At 38.6% G+C, this 13,153-nt stretch overlaps 1 protein-coding gene across 3 annotated transcripts in view; it reads left to right on the plus strand.

The window, feature by feature from the left end:
- Nucleotides 1-13,153, plus strand: part of P2RX1 (purinergic receptor P2X 1) — an 834,383-nt gene that overhangs the window by 287,620 nt on the left and 533,610 nt on the right. For all 3 annotated transcript variants that reach the window (XM_044082908.1, XM_044082906.1, XM_044082907.1), the window contains exon 2: nt 9,756-9,903. In XM_044082908.1, coding sequence (XP_043938843.1) covers nt 9,756-9,903 — 148 coding nt within the window. The remainder of the gene's footprint in view (nt 1-9,755; nt 9,904-13,153) is intronic.

Raw genomic sequence — 13,153 nt, forward strand, 5'->3', positions numbered from 1 at the left:
ATGTGCCAAAACCACCTCTCTCTTAATGCTAACAAATCCAAAATTCTCCTCTTCTCCCCCAGAAAGTCTTACTCCTATGACAAAGACACTTTCAAAGTCCATAGTAACTCCAACTCCACTATTGAAGTGGTTCCCTCTGCCAAACTTCTTGGTGTTATAGTCAATGAATTCCTAAAGTTCGACATACACATTCAACAAAATATTAAGAAAACCCACCAAAAACTAGGCATACTATATAGGAATAATCACTTTCTTTCTCACGCCACCAGGCACACTTTGGCCACTACCTACCTTTTGCCCTCATTACTATATGGAGCTCCTCTCCTAACCAACTTATCATCCTCCATCACCTCTAAACTAGAAAGCTGCTACAATAAAATCTCTAAATTTGCCTCCAGTTGTAAAAATTCCATCCACCATTGCCTTTCCCTTCAATCCCTAAATTGGCTTGAACTACCAAACTATCTAAACTATCTGCAGCTCACCACAGCGCACAAACTTGTATTTCAGCCATCTAACTGTCCTGCCCTATCTAACATCATTCCACCCTACATCCCCAATAGAACTCTCAGATCCGAACATCAAAACCTGATTGCTATCAATAAACCTAAAAGTCCAGCTGGCCAACTTCTCTTCTCCTTCACTATTGGCAAGACTTGGAACTCTCTCCCTTCCTCTTTAAGAACAATATCAAACTCTGAAAATTTCAAAACTCAGCTTTTCAAACATCTGTCCACTAAGTGGAAATGTTCCTGTCTTCACTCTACCTAAAACTATACAAGAATACACTGATATCCTACCTAGAATGTAAAAAGGTGAGGCAGTGCATATAGTCTACCCCACCTAAAAATTATCCAAGAACACATTGATATCCCACGTGGAATGTACCCTTGCTCTCAAAATGTCCTACAATTATTTATCTTTGAACCCCCTTGTGTAAATACTGTAAATAGATTTTCTTAACTCTCTTCTCTATGTGCTTATATAATGCATTTTCTCAAATTACTCTATAAAAATAGCTTTATAAATGTATAGCCTTTTTAGAATGTGCTTATATAAAGCATTTTCTCAAATTACTCTATAAGGACAGCTTTATAATTCTATAACCTTTTTAGAATAACCTTAGTGAAGTTGTATTTGACTATTTTGTAATAATGAATGTTCCTATTGTACAAACTGGTCACCTCAATGTATCACTTATATTTTTTCATATTTTGTAATTTATATTTGTATTTTTGGAGCTTTTCTCCCCGGGCCTCCACTGAAAACTGGTCCCCAGGGCCCAGTGGACCTCCTCGGTAATCAAACTAGAAATAAATAAATAATAAATAAATAAATTTGTGAATCGCAACATGATTCATATGCCTGTGTTACAAATGTATTAGAACTGTATGTCATATTGTATAGATGTGTGCTGCAGAGATATTTTTATACACTATTGCAACTGTTTAGATGCATGTATTTTAACAAGGAAGACTGAAACTTCAGAAGAATTGTTGAGGTTGAGTTACTTTATGGCTGGGCCATAAACAAAAGAGATGTTATCTTTCAGTTTCAGTGCAGTAGCAGACATAATGTCTAGAACTAGAAGTTTTTTGTACTGTCTGTAAGTGTGGAGGAATGTAAACTGTTTTACAACTTCCACCATTTGCCAAAAGACCTAAGGTCTATGCATTTTTGCAGATGCTAAATGTTGTAGTTGCATCAGTGGTTTTGCCTGGGATAGTCAGATGACAAGAGGTGATGTCATTCTGCAAATATCCCAGCAGTAATATTTGGGATATTAATTTAAGAACTCTGTGAGAGTGGGACAGTGCATTTTGTATTTTGTCTTTGACCTGACAGCATCAGCTGGAAAACCCAGTCACATCTGTCTTGCCTGGCTCTGGAAGTAAGTTAACTAGGGTACAGTAATTTCTCTTAGATACAGTTAGGAATATAGTGAAGTATAGCTTATGTTTTCTTTATTTATTTGAGACTGTCTTGCAATGTTGTTTTAAACATTTCCTGTGATTTTGAACTCTGATGTAACTGTGTGTATTTACTGAGTATTGTCTTGTTCTTTTATTATTCATTATTAAATATATTTAAATCTCTCATTGTGGCTGATATCTGTGAGACATATTTAAGTTCTGGGAGTACTTGCATATTTATTTGGTGACACTGTGGGCCACTTCTAATAGCCTTGCTCTTAGTCAAACTATCATTTGGATTAATAGTATCATTACACAATAAGATTGGACACCCTTTGTTAAGGTCCTTAAAGTAGCTGATAAAAGAGTGGCTTGTAGCAGTCAAAACTACCTTATAGTCTGGGCAAAAGGGGGCATAGCTAGTAAACCTGTGCCAGCCTTTCCCAGGTGCGTGCATATGTTTGTGTATAAATCAAATCTCAAAGAGTGTGTGTGTCAGCTACTTAGGCAGAGACATGATGCACTGGTTGGACAGAGAGGGTGCTGGAGGTCTTGGCTTGGTCACTCAGCTGAGATCTCAACTCTATAGCTGTACCAGTGGGAGGTCTTATTGGGGATCTGGAGGAAGAGGGAGGAAACCAGCCCCAGACTGACTGTAGTCTCTGTGTACTCTTAAGTGAAATTGCACTTTACTGTGTATGTACTTGCCATCCTCCCAGTGTGTACAGCCCTCACTGTTGCCAGTAGTGAGGACTAAGGCTTCTTGATTACTGGGCCAGTGGTGGGGCATCACAATGAGATTGTCTCTTTTTGAATGAATACAGTACCTTGTACCAAGTTAAGGATGTTGGTGGTGACTTGTCTCCGTGGGCTAAATATGTCAGCTGTGAAACTGAAGTGCAATACAATGTGGGAAGTCTCTGTCATGAAAGGAGACACTGCCAGCACAACTATCTAGAATTTTGTCTGTTGTATCAAGTGTATTTATTATCTAGAGAAAACTGTTAATTCCACACAAGCACAATTTTGTAACTAATTTTATGTCATTTGTGAATATCAACATTATTTATATAGAAGTGTGGCAAACAGAGATACTGCCAGCACAGCAATCTGGAATTTTGTAAATAATTATGTCATTTGTGAATAGCAACATGATCTATCTAAGAAGCTTGTGTTACAAATGTATTAGAACTGTATGTCATATAAGATGGTTTGTACAGACGTGTGCTGAAGAGATATTTTGTTGAGTGCTTGTGCTTGAAATGTATCCACAATGTACTCTACTGGAAAAGAACAGAAATGTACATGCACTATTGTAACTGTTTAAATGTATATTTTAACAGTGGAAACTGGAATACAGGAGATTAACTTCAGAAAAATAACTGAAATTAAATTACCTTATGGACACGCCATAAAAATATGTTGTCTATCAGTTTCAGTGCAGCAACAGACACAATGTCTATACTAGGGAGCTTTCTGTATTGTCTTTAAGGTGAAATAATTAGTAGTTTTGAAATGTGAAGGGATGCAATTGTTCCACCATCTGCATAAGATCTGATGTCTACGTATTTTCACACATTATTTTAATTTGAGATTATATTAATTTGAGAAGTCTCTTAGTGAGAGAGCATTCTGTATTATGTCTTTGACCTGACAATATCAGCTAGAAAATCAATTCACCACACATTTGCCTTGCTCTGTAGTAAGTTCTTAGGTTACAGTATAACTCTCTTAGATATAGATAGGAATATAGTGAAGCATAGTTTATATGTTTTTCTTCATTTATTTGTTTTGCAATGTTGTTTTAAATATTTCCTGTGATTTTGAATTCTGATGTCACTGTAAATATATATTTAGTATTGTCTTGTTCTTTTATTATTTATTATTAAATATATTTAAACATTTCATTGTGGCTGATCTGTCTAGAGATATATAAGTTCTAGAGTACTTGCATATTTATTTGATGACACTGTGGGCCACTCATAATAGCATTGCTCTTGGTCAAACTACTACTTGTATTGATAATAACATTACACAGTAAGATTGAACACCCTTTGTTAAGGGCCTTAAAGTAGTTGATAAGGAGTGACTAGTGGCAGTAATAACTACCTTATAGTCTGGGCAGAAGGGGGTATAGTTAGTAAATTTTGCTAGCCTTTCCCAGGTGTGTGTGTGTGTGTGTGTGTGTGTGTGTGTGTGTGTGTGTGTGTGTGTGTGTGTGTGTGTGTAAATCAAGCCTCAAAGAGTTGTGTGTCAGCTACTTGGGCAGGGACACAAAGTACTTGTTGGACAGAGAGAGTGCTGGAGGTCTTGGTTTGGTCACTCAGCTGAGATCTGAACTCTATAGCTGTGCCAGTGGGGAGTCTTATTGGGGATCTGGAGAAAGAGGGAGAAACCGACCCCGGAATGACTGTGGTCTTTGTATACTGCAGAGAGCTGCATCTGGTAATACTGTGTGTACCTTGTTATCCTCTCAGTGTACGTCCCCTACTGTTGCCAGTGGTGAGGATTGAGGCTCCTTGATTACTGGTTCAGTGGTGGGGCATCACAGCCAATATGATTTTTTTTTCTGTTTGTGGAAACAAAACAGTGACCAGACTACAGGTCTTGGTGTGGATGGAGACAGAATTGGACATGATGTCTTCATAATATAGTGTGCATTGGGATTGTTAATCAACACAGATTCTTTAATAGGAAGTTTCTTGAAGTGTGTGTGTGTGTGTGTGTGTGTGTGTGTGTGTGTGTGTGTGTGTGTGTGTGTGTGTGTGTGTGTGTGTCTGTTTTTGTGTGTGCATGTGCTTGTGTGGAATTAACAGTTTTCCCTAGGTACTAAATACACTTGATACAACAGAGATTTAAGTAAGGGTTGTGATAATGAAGCCTAACAAACCCACTACAAACCCATAATGTTCTAGATTTTAATAAATTCAGAACAACAGCTAAATATTTTCACACAGGAGATAGAAATTACAAAGCAAAACTATTAATGACATTCAAGTTTCTCAATGGCCAAAAGTCAAAATATCGATTATTAATTATGAATGAACCTATAAAACTCTAAAGGATATTATTCATTCACTGTTGGTTAACCTATGTTGCTGCAATAACTGTAGTTTCCAATCTAATGTTTTTGTTCCATGTTGTTCCATGGTGTAATAGGTAGCACTCTGGACTCTGAATCCAACAATCTGAATTTAAATTTCACTGGAACCTTTTGCTTTCTGACTAAGTCTAGCAATTCATAGATTCACAGATTCATAGCTATATAAAAAGCTAATGACCACTGGGGCCTTTATAAGGCTATTTATGCAACCCAAATGAATCCCATGATTTATTGTCCTTTAAGTTATTTTAAGGAGAGTATGTTAGTTAGGGCATGATTTAACAGCTGCCTTTGTCCATCAAAGACATAGTTGTCAGATCAGGGATGAATCTCCAGTTTGCCATTCACTGATCCAGGTTGCAAGTGAACAATGTTAGAAAAGGGTTCTGCTTCACATGGATGGGAAGCCTATTCTACAGAATTCCGACTTGTCCTACTTAAGTCACAAGCAAAGTTAAAATTCTTAGCTCTAGTAGTACTGGTGCTGTTCATTTTGTGAATATGCAAAAGGTCGATCAGAGCATGATCCAAGGGTATCCATTTGAAATATCAGGACCTGCTAGAAAGATTTCTGAAATACAGAGAATGAATGGCTGAAAGACTGGACTTAGATATACAAAGTCCAAGATGCCATTTCTTAGAATATTCTCTTTTCTCTGAAGTATGGTGATCTCTGAGTTGGTATATATAAGTTGAGGGGGGCTTAGCCCCAAAAAGAAGTTTAAATGAAAACAGTGATTTTTTAAATGTATTCTTTTCCTGTGTTTTTAATATTTCTTTTGACTTGTCAGCACTTGGAATTTCGAGTGCCGACATTTCGAGAGGGAACTGGTTCCAAAGGTGGCCTGAATTCCAGTCATAAATTGCCTCTTAGCAGTCATAGGAACAGAGAATGGAGATAAGGCTTTGAGGCAATCTGCATAAGACATTGTGTTTACATCCTGTATTCTTTCTGCGAAGAACATCTGTGGACATTCCAGTTGTTGCAGGTGCCTGGTCAGGTACATACTGAAGGGGGCGTTATACACAATGATGGCCTGATGAGGACTGAGTACAGTGGCACAATGACTAACCTGAACCTAGATGCCATGTCCTTACTTATAAGTTGAGTGATAACATAAATAGTTTTCTTACTATCTTAGACACACAATGGTTGAAATCCATGTTACTATCTATGTGAGACATCACATTCCTGACTACTTTGTCTACTTTTAGAGGTGTTTTATCAATGAGGTAGATTTTCCTGAGTGACTGACTTCCCAAGAGGTACTATTATGCATTTCTTAGCATTGAGTTTTAAGCTGTGGCTTTGACACCAGTCATTTGTCTGTGTTAGCCCTTCTTGTAAGATGTAAGTATCTTAGTTGTTGGGGTAATGGTTAAGATATTTATCTCACAGGCAAAAAGGTACAGGGTTGATTCTTACCTTTGAGGGAAATTGTCTAGGTTTAAAATGGCCCATAATTGCATCTAGCTTAGTACTTATCTATGAACTTATCAACCTATGGGGAATTCTGTGATTGTTCCTAGCTTGCAATCATCTATAAACTTGGTTAACTAGAGGCCCTTGACATTGGCCTTGACTTCCAAAAACTAGATGCCTAGAGGACCGGATCCAGTACAGAGTCCTGGGAGACTCCACTGGTGACCTACCTCTTTGTGGAGGTGGTCAAACCTCTTCCCCATGTAGGAAGTGAGAAGGAGGGTGTTGAGGATGATGATGATGAGTTGTCTATTCAGTGTGACGAGAGAGTTTTTTTTATCTTTTTTTTATGGCATTACACTTCCTAACTTCTTGGGTCCTGTCTGTGAGCCAGATGGCTATCTAGCAAGTTATGTATAAATTTTATACCCAATTCTATGAATTTGTTCACAATGCCCAAGTGGAGTATTGGATCAAATGCCTTAGCTAGGTCAAATAGGCAGTGTTCATCATTTTTCCCTCATTGGTTGCCTTGGTGACCTTCCCAATAATGTGCCTTTGACTAAACCAAACTGGGTTGGTTCCTCTGTCTGAAGGTTTCCTACAGTATGTCATTTCCATGATAATGAGTCTGCACTTCCCAGGATCCATTGATAGTCCACCCTTGTGAAGTCCTCCATTCATGAGGCACAATGTCTGTGCAGAGATTATGGTTAAATAGTGACTCCAGTAGTCCTGATAGGTCATATTTCAGGCTGCTTAGGAGACATCCTGGGATATTATCAAGACCCATCGAAGCTATATACTTGGCTGTAGAGAGCGCATCTAAGACCTGGTCCTTACTGATAGATGGAGGGGTTATGTCCGGTGGTATTTCCTGGGGGTGGTTAGGAAAAGAGGGAGATAAAGTTGGAGCTGAATTTGTCAGCCAGATTTGCAATGTCTCCTGGTTCTATGAATGTGGCTCCTTTGCCAGCAGTTCGGCCCACTGTTGTGTGCTGCCTTTAAAGTTTCAGACATAGCTAAAGAAGATGTTATGGATGTCCTTGGCCTGGGATGCTGTCTTTATCTCAAAATTTGCTTTGTTGGACTTAATTAGTCTTAGTTGTCTATTCCATGCAGGCTATGTACAAGGATCCAATGACTCAAGTACGAACAGTGTTCAGTCTCACAGTAGAGTTCCCACTGGGAGTGGGTGTGGACCAGGGCTCAACTCTGAGCCCAGTGCTGTTCATACTGATGATGGACTACATTAGCAAACAGGTTGGAGGGAACAGATCAAGAAAGTTGCTCTATGCAGATGATGTGTTATTAGAGGCAGACTCTGAGCAGCAAAGGATAGGGGAATGGAATGCAAAACTGAAGGCACACAGGATGAAACTAAGTACAGATAAAACAGGGTAATGGCAACAAATTGGGGAAATCAGAAGAAGCTGAAAATTGCGATAGAAGGAAAGATAGTGGAACAGGTTAACAGCTTCCAGGTATCTGCAAGGGGTGGTTGAGGAGAAGTATTTAACATTACCAATGTAAGAAGAAGGAAGTCTGAATGAAGAGGTCAAAGCTAGAATCAGAGGGGCTGTAGCCAACTGGCATAGAGTTTCAGGTTTAGTGTGTGACAGAAGAATGCCTAAGAAGTTGAAAAGTTATGTGTACAAAACAGTGGTGCAGCCAGTACTACTGTATGGTACAGAAACCTGGGCAGTAAAGGCAGAGCAGATGAAAAAGCTAGAAGTGATGGAAATGAAATGCTTGAGAAGGGTGGTAGGATGCACACTGTGGGACAGATGAAGAAATGAGGGCATGAGAGCAGAAGCCAAAGTAGCTCCAGCTGCAGAGAAGATCAAAGACAACAGATTATGGTCGTTCATGCGCAAGTGCAGAAAAGCAGAAGACAATCTTTTGAAGAAGATTTGGGACAGACAGGAAGAAGGTAAGAGGAAACGAGGGGGTCCGGCAAAGAGGTGAATGGATTGTGTGAGGAGAAGGCTGAAATTTTGACAGGTTGTCACTTAATAAAAGGTAGTGTGCCTTAGAGTAGTTTCTCACTGTTACAAGGTTTGCTAGGGTTACAGAGTTCATTCTTATTTTGAAGGACACTGCTTTCTGGTCTAACCTTATCACAGTGGACATGACACAGGGGTGGGGTGGGGCTGCGTTCTCCCATATTTGTGATATCGGTCTAGTAATTCTCTACTTCTAGTTGGTGTATGCACTAACTAATGCTGGATGCTTGTGTTTACAATGTCAAGGAATCTGTTTGCCTGTAATTTTGAGGTCATGTAGTTTTCCAGGATTATAGATGGATAATTAAAGTTCCCTGTGAATATTGTACTTGGTTGAATATTGAGTGTATCCAATAGGTCTAAGTATGAGCTATGGGTTTCATGAGACATAGAGGGTGACCTGTAGCTTGCTATGATATGGTGGGACTTTGTCTATGGTAATCTGGATGTGTAAGAACTCCAGTGCATCATCCTGTTTAACCAGCCTAATGGTATGCTTGTTACTGATGTAGACAAGATACCTCCACCTTTAGTCACCATCTATGAAGTTGCTGGTGTAAATGTGGAGAAGGCACTGAAGCCTTGCACTGCTTCGGTACTCTCTGTGGCTTTAAATCATGTTTCAGTAACTGCATAGATGTTCGCATTCTCCAGGCTGAGTAGAGCTTGGAGGGAGTGGAGCTTCTTGTTTAGACTCCTGGTATTGAATCTTGGGTAGATTTTGCTACGTTGAAATGTTTGGCAATTTGGCATTGCCAAAAAAGGCTGTATGGGGGAGGACAATCTTTTAGAGCATATTCAAAAGCCTTTGGGGACAGGTGCTAACCATCCTTGGCAAAGCAATGTGGTTTGTTAACCATGTTCTCTCACTCTGACAAAAATTGTATCCTCACGAATGACAGTGAAAACTAAGTCAATTATTAAAGTCAAAACATTTAAGGCTGTGAGCTGTAGTTCCTAAGGCACAGGGTCTGATTCCCACAGCCCACATTTGTCTGTAGTATGACCTTGAGCAAGTCACTTAATCAGACAGTGCTCTGAGATTCCCCTTGAGAAGAGATTGTGTGTCCAGTGGGCATACCTGCTTAACAAATGGGTATTAATATTGAAGTTTGTTGTGTGGATTTTTTTAGAAACTCAGATATATTAAACAAAGAATTCTCAGTGGGGTTACAGCATTATAAGCACTACATCCTGTTGCGTCATACATGATCAATGAAAAGTGATATCAAAGTATAATTTCAAGCACAACTTTGTTGTTTGTATGTAAGTGTTATTAAAGCTTCCCATATATTTTCTTTCTCCTGTAGGTGGGTATTCATCTATGAGAGAGGCTACCAGTCAGTCGATGGGATCATAAGTTCTGTTTCCATAAAAATGAAAGGACTTGCATACACAAACACCAGTGCAACTGGGCCACGAGTATTAGACGTGCCTGACTATGTCTTTCCTTCTCAGGTAGAGTGATTCTTTCAGGTTTTAATACATGAATCTTTACAAAAGGTGCACTTTTACAGTGTATTTTTCTGATATCAAAAACTTTCTGTATGGCTTGTAAAGTAAATGAGGGACAGACTGTGTTAACTAGCACTACAGCTACAGAAGTGGGATAACTATTTACTCTACTGCCAGTTAAGGAAAGAATCCTGCGTTCTGCAAAAAAAGTTAAAGCAAATAGGACTGGAAAAGTAATTTAATATTGGAAGGATGGAAAGTGAAGTGGTTATACCTCAGCATACTTTTCTCTTAACACAGAAATGGTAGAAGTAAACAGCTGAAAGAGCTGGGTGTTGTGGCGGTGTGTAGTGTCATCAGTGGAACCATGCATGAGTTGGTAAAAGAGATGCATATCTGCAGACAATGAAGAAGAAATGTAGTCTGTTTCAGAAAGTGATGCACCAAAGAGCAAGAGGATATAATATAGCAATAACCCACGCCTGGGTGCGGGTAATGCTGGATTTGCATACAGTTGGCATGGTTTGGTCACGAGGGCGAAGCCCGAGTGACCAAACAAAGCCAACCATGGGTAAATCCAGCATTACCCACACCCAGAAGTGGGTTATTGCTATTATACAATGACATTATTTAAAAAAAAAAAAAATTAATTTTCTTAAATAATGGCATTGTATAATGCCTCCTTGCTGCCCTTCTGCAGCTGTCTGGTATTCTGAGGCAGTTCTGATGTACTGCACATACATATGCCTACTCAGAACATCAGAGCTGTGGGCAAAAGCAACGGAGAAAGCAAGATCTCTGTTGCTTTTTACAAACTGTTTCGCTATGTTAAATGGGTTTAACATAGCGAGACAACTTTAAAAAAGCAACGGAGCCTTTGCTTTTTTTAAAGCTGTCTCGCTATATTAAACCCATTTAACATAGCGAAACAGTTTGTAAAAAGAAACTGTTTCGCTATGTTAAATGGGTTTAACATAGCGAGACAGCTTTAAAAAAAAGCAACGGAGCCGTTGCTTTTTTTAAAGCTGTCTCGCTACGTTAAACCCATTTAACATAGCGAAACAGTTTGTAAAAATCCACGGAGAAAGCAAGATCTCTGTTGCTTTTTACAAACTGTCTCGCTATGTTAAACTCATTTAACATAGCGAGACAGTATTAAAAAAGCAACAGAGAATGTCCGTTGCTTTTTTTAATGCTGTCTCGCTATGTTAAATAAGTTTAACATAGCGAGACAGTGTGAAGCAACGGAGATCTTGCGTTCTCCATTGCTGAAAAGTTATAGTAATAGAAAATGTCCGGGCGACCGGACCTTTTTCCATTACTATAACTCTGATTTACAACGTGCACGCTGACCAATCAGCGTGCATGTTTTTTGAATATTAATGGCGGGTCGTTGTATAATATGGAGTTAGATAGCTAATGGCTCGGGGAGGCAAAAATAATTATTTCCATTAAGGGGGGTAGGTGATTGGAGCAGTTTGATGGCAGAGTCAAAATCCATGACAGAAATTAGGAATGAATGAGACAGACAAGGACCATGATGAATGTATGGGTTTTAGTTTGGCAAAGCTAATATTTACCAAAAATTTCAACCAAACTATTTTTGAAAAAATGAACATCCTGAAGAAAAATAATCTCAATCATACTTAATGTAGTTATATTTATTTGAGAGGAGTCAGGGGTTTCTTCTTCAGGTCTTCATATGGTATCCATTGATTGTGCTGTAACAATTTCAGTGAATTGTAAGTTAGCACAACTATGTTTAGCCAACCTGCTGTGGATCCAGACAGGTATAAGGCAGCTCTTGTTCAGGGTAGGAAAACATGAAATAGAATTAATAAACTGTTTGTTAAATAAGGTCCTTAACTTAAACAATAGATAGAGATATAACCAGACTAGGTGGGCTAAGCAATTCTTAATGACCATGACATTTTGTTTTTATGTTTTTTGATGACTAGAAACTCATCTCACAGACACTATCAAAAGTCAGAGCTATTTCCAAAATGATAGTATGCAAGCAGTCAGAATGCAGGTAACAGGAGTTCCCTATCCAAACCCTGTGGGAATGGATATCCATTGCATGTATGAAATTAATTCAGGGAAAGTAGTGTGGAGGGTGCTTACATCAAGATCTAATGCTATGGAATTCAGGTATCCTATGAAACACAGATCAAGGAAAAAATAATGTGAATTCATGCAGATATATTTCCTCATGGAATGCTTCCTGAGAACTGTATGTTTGTTTATAGGAAAGGAAAAAAAACACCCTCCCACAGACTAGGTAGAAACATGCATAATTTCAGGACATCTTCAGGGGATACATCTTTGCAACTAGTCTGTTTACATGTAGTGTACCAAAACTTTTTCTAGTACTAACAACAAGATTTACCATTTTCATCACTGAGTAGCAATAGTGATTGGATGTCCTCACACCCTTTTAGATTTAGTTTAAGGGAATATCTTAATGACATTTACTGCAGAAGGCTAAACAATGCATTATACAAATGTGCTTTGAAATATCACAATGTGTGTTTGCATTTACTATCATTGACAAGCTGATAATCAAAAGCAATGATTTTTTGAATAGAAAATAAAGGATATGAATAGTTAATCCAGGGGCTTTGTTCCCTCCGGGGCTGAATGACTATTTTTAATGTTGGAGTAAACCGAACCAAAGTCTTTCAGAAGCATGCTATTCTAATAATAGTTAGCTATTTTATATAATGTGTATTTGATGTCTAGATATATGCATACCTGCTGCATTTTTATATGTTATTTTCATTCAGTGGTTGTGCTTTGAAATTCTGCATTGAATATCTTCTTTCCTTTGAAAATACGTTTTTTTTATTTTTTTGATATATGGTGACTGAATTTTATATTATTGATGCAGTTTCATAATATGAAGTTACTTCATTTATTATCTAAAATATTAGATAAATTAGCAGTGTCAGTGATGCAACAGGTAGTACACTTGCCTTTGGTGTTGGAAGGCCAGAAGGCTGTGGGTTCTATCCCCACTCCAAGAAGTGATTGGATTGTTGACACTGCAGTGCACCATGGGGGGGGGGGGGTTGCTGCACTCTTGTGTGTGTTGTCTTTTGGATGAGACATTAAACTGAGGTCCCATCTGTCTGAGTTTGCAGTGATCCCATGGTACCTATAAAAAGAATAGGGGGAGTTCCTTGACCCTGATGCCCTGGCCAAATTTCCCCTAGTGGTTGAAGTATCTCCTTAGGAATGCACTGAGAAGAGG

Source organism: Protopterus annectens, chromosome 9.part0, assembly GCF_019279795.1.
Source record: "Protopterus annectens isolate FY-2018-M chromosome 9.part0, PAN1.0, whole genome shotgun sequence".
Taxonomy (NCBI): domain Eukaryota; kingdom Metazoa; phylum Chordata; order Ceratodontiformes; family Protopteridae; genus Protopterus; species Protopterus annectens.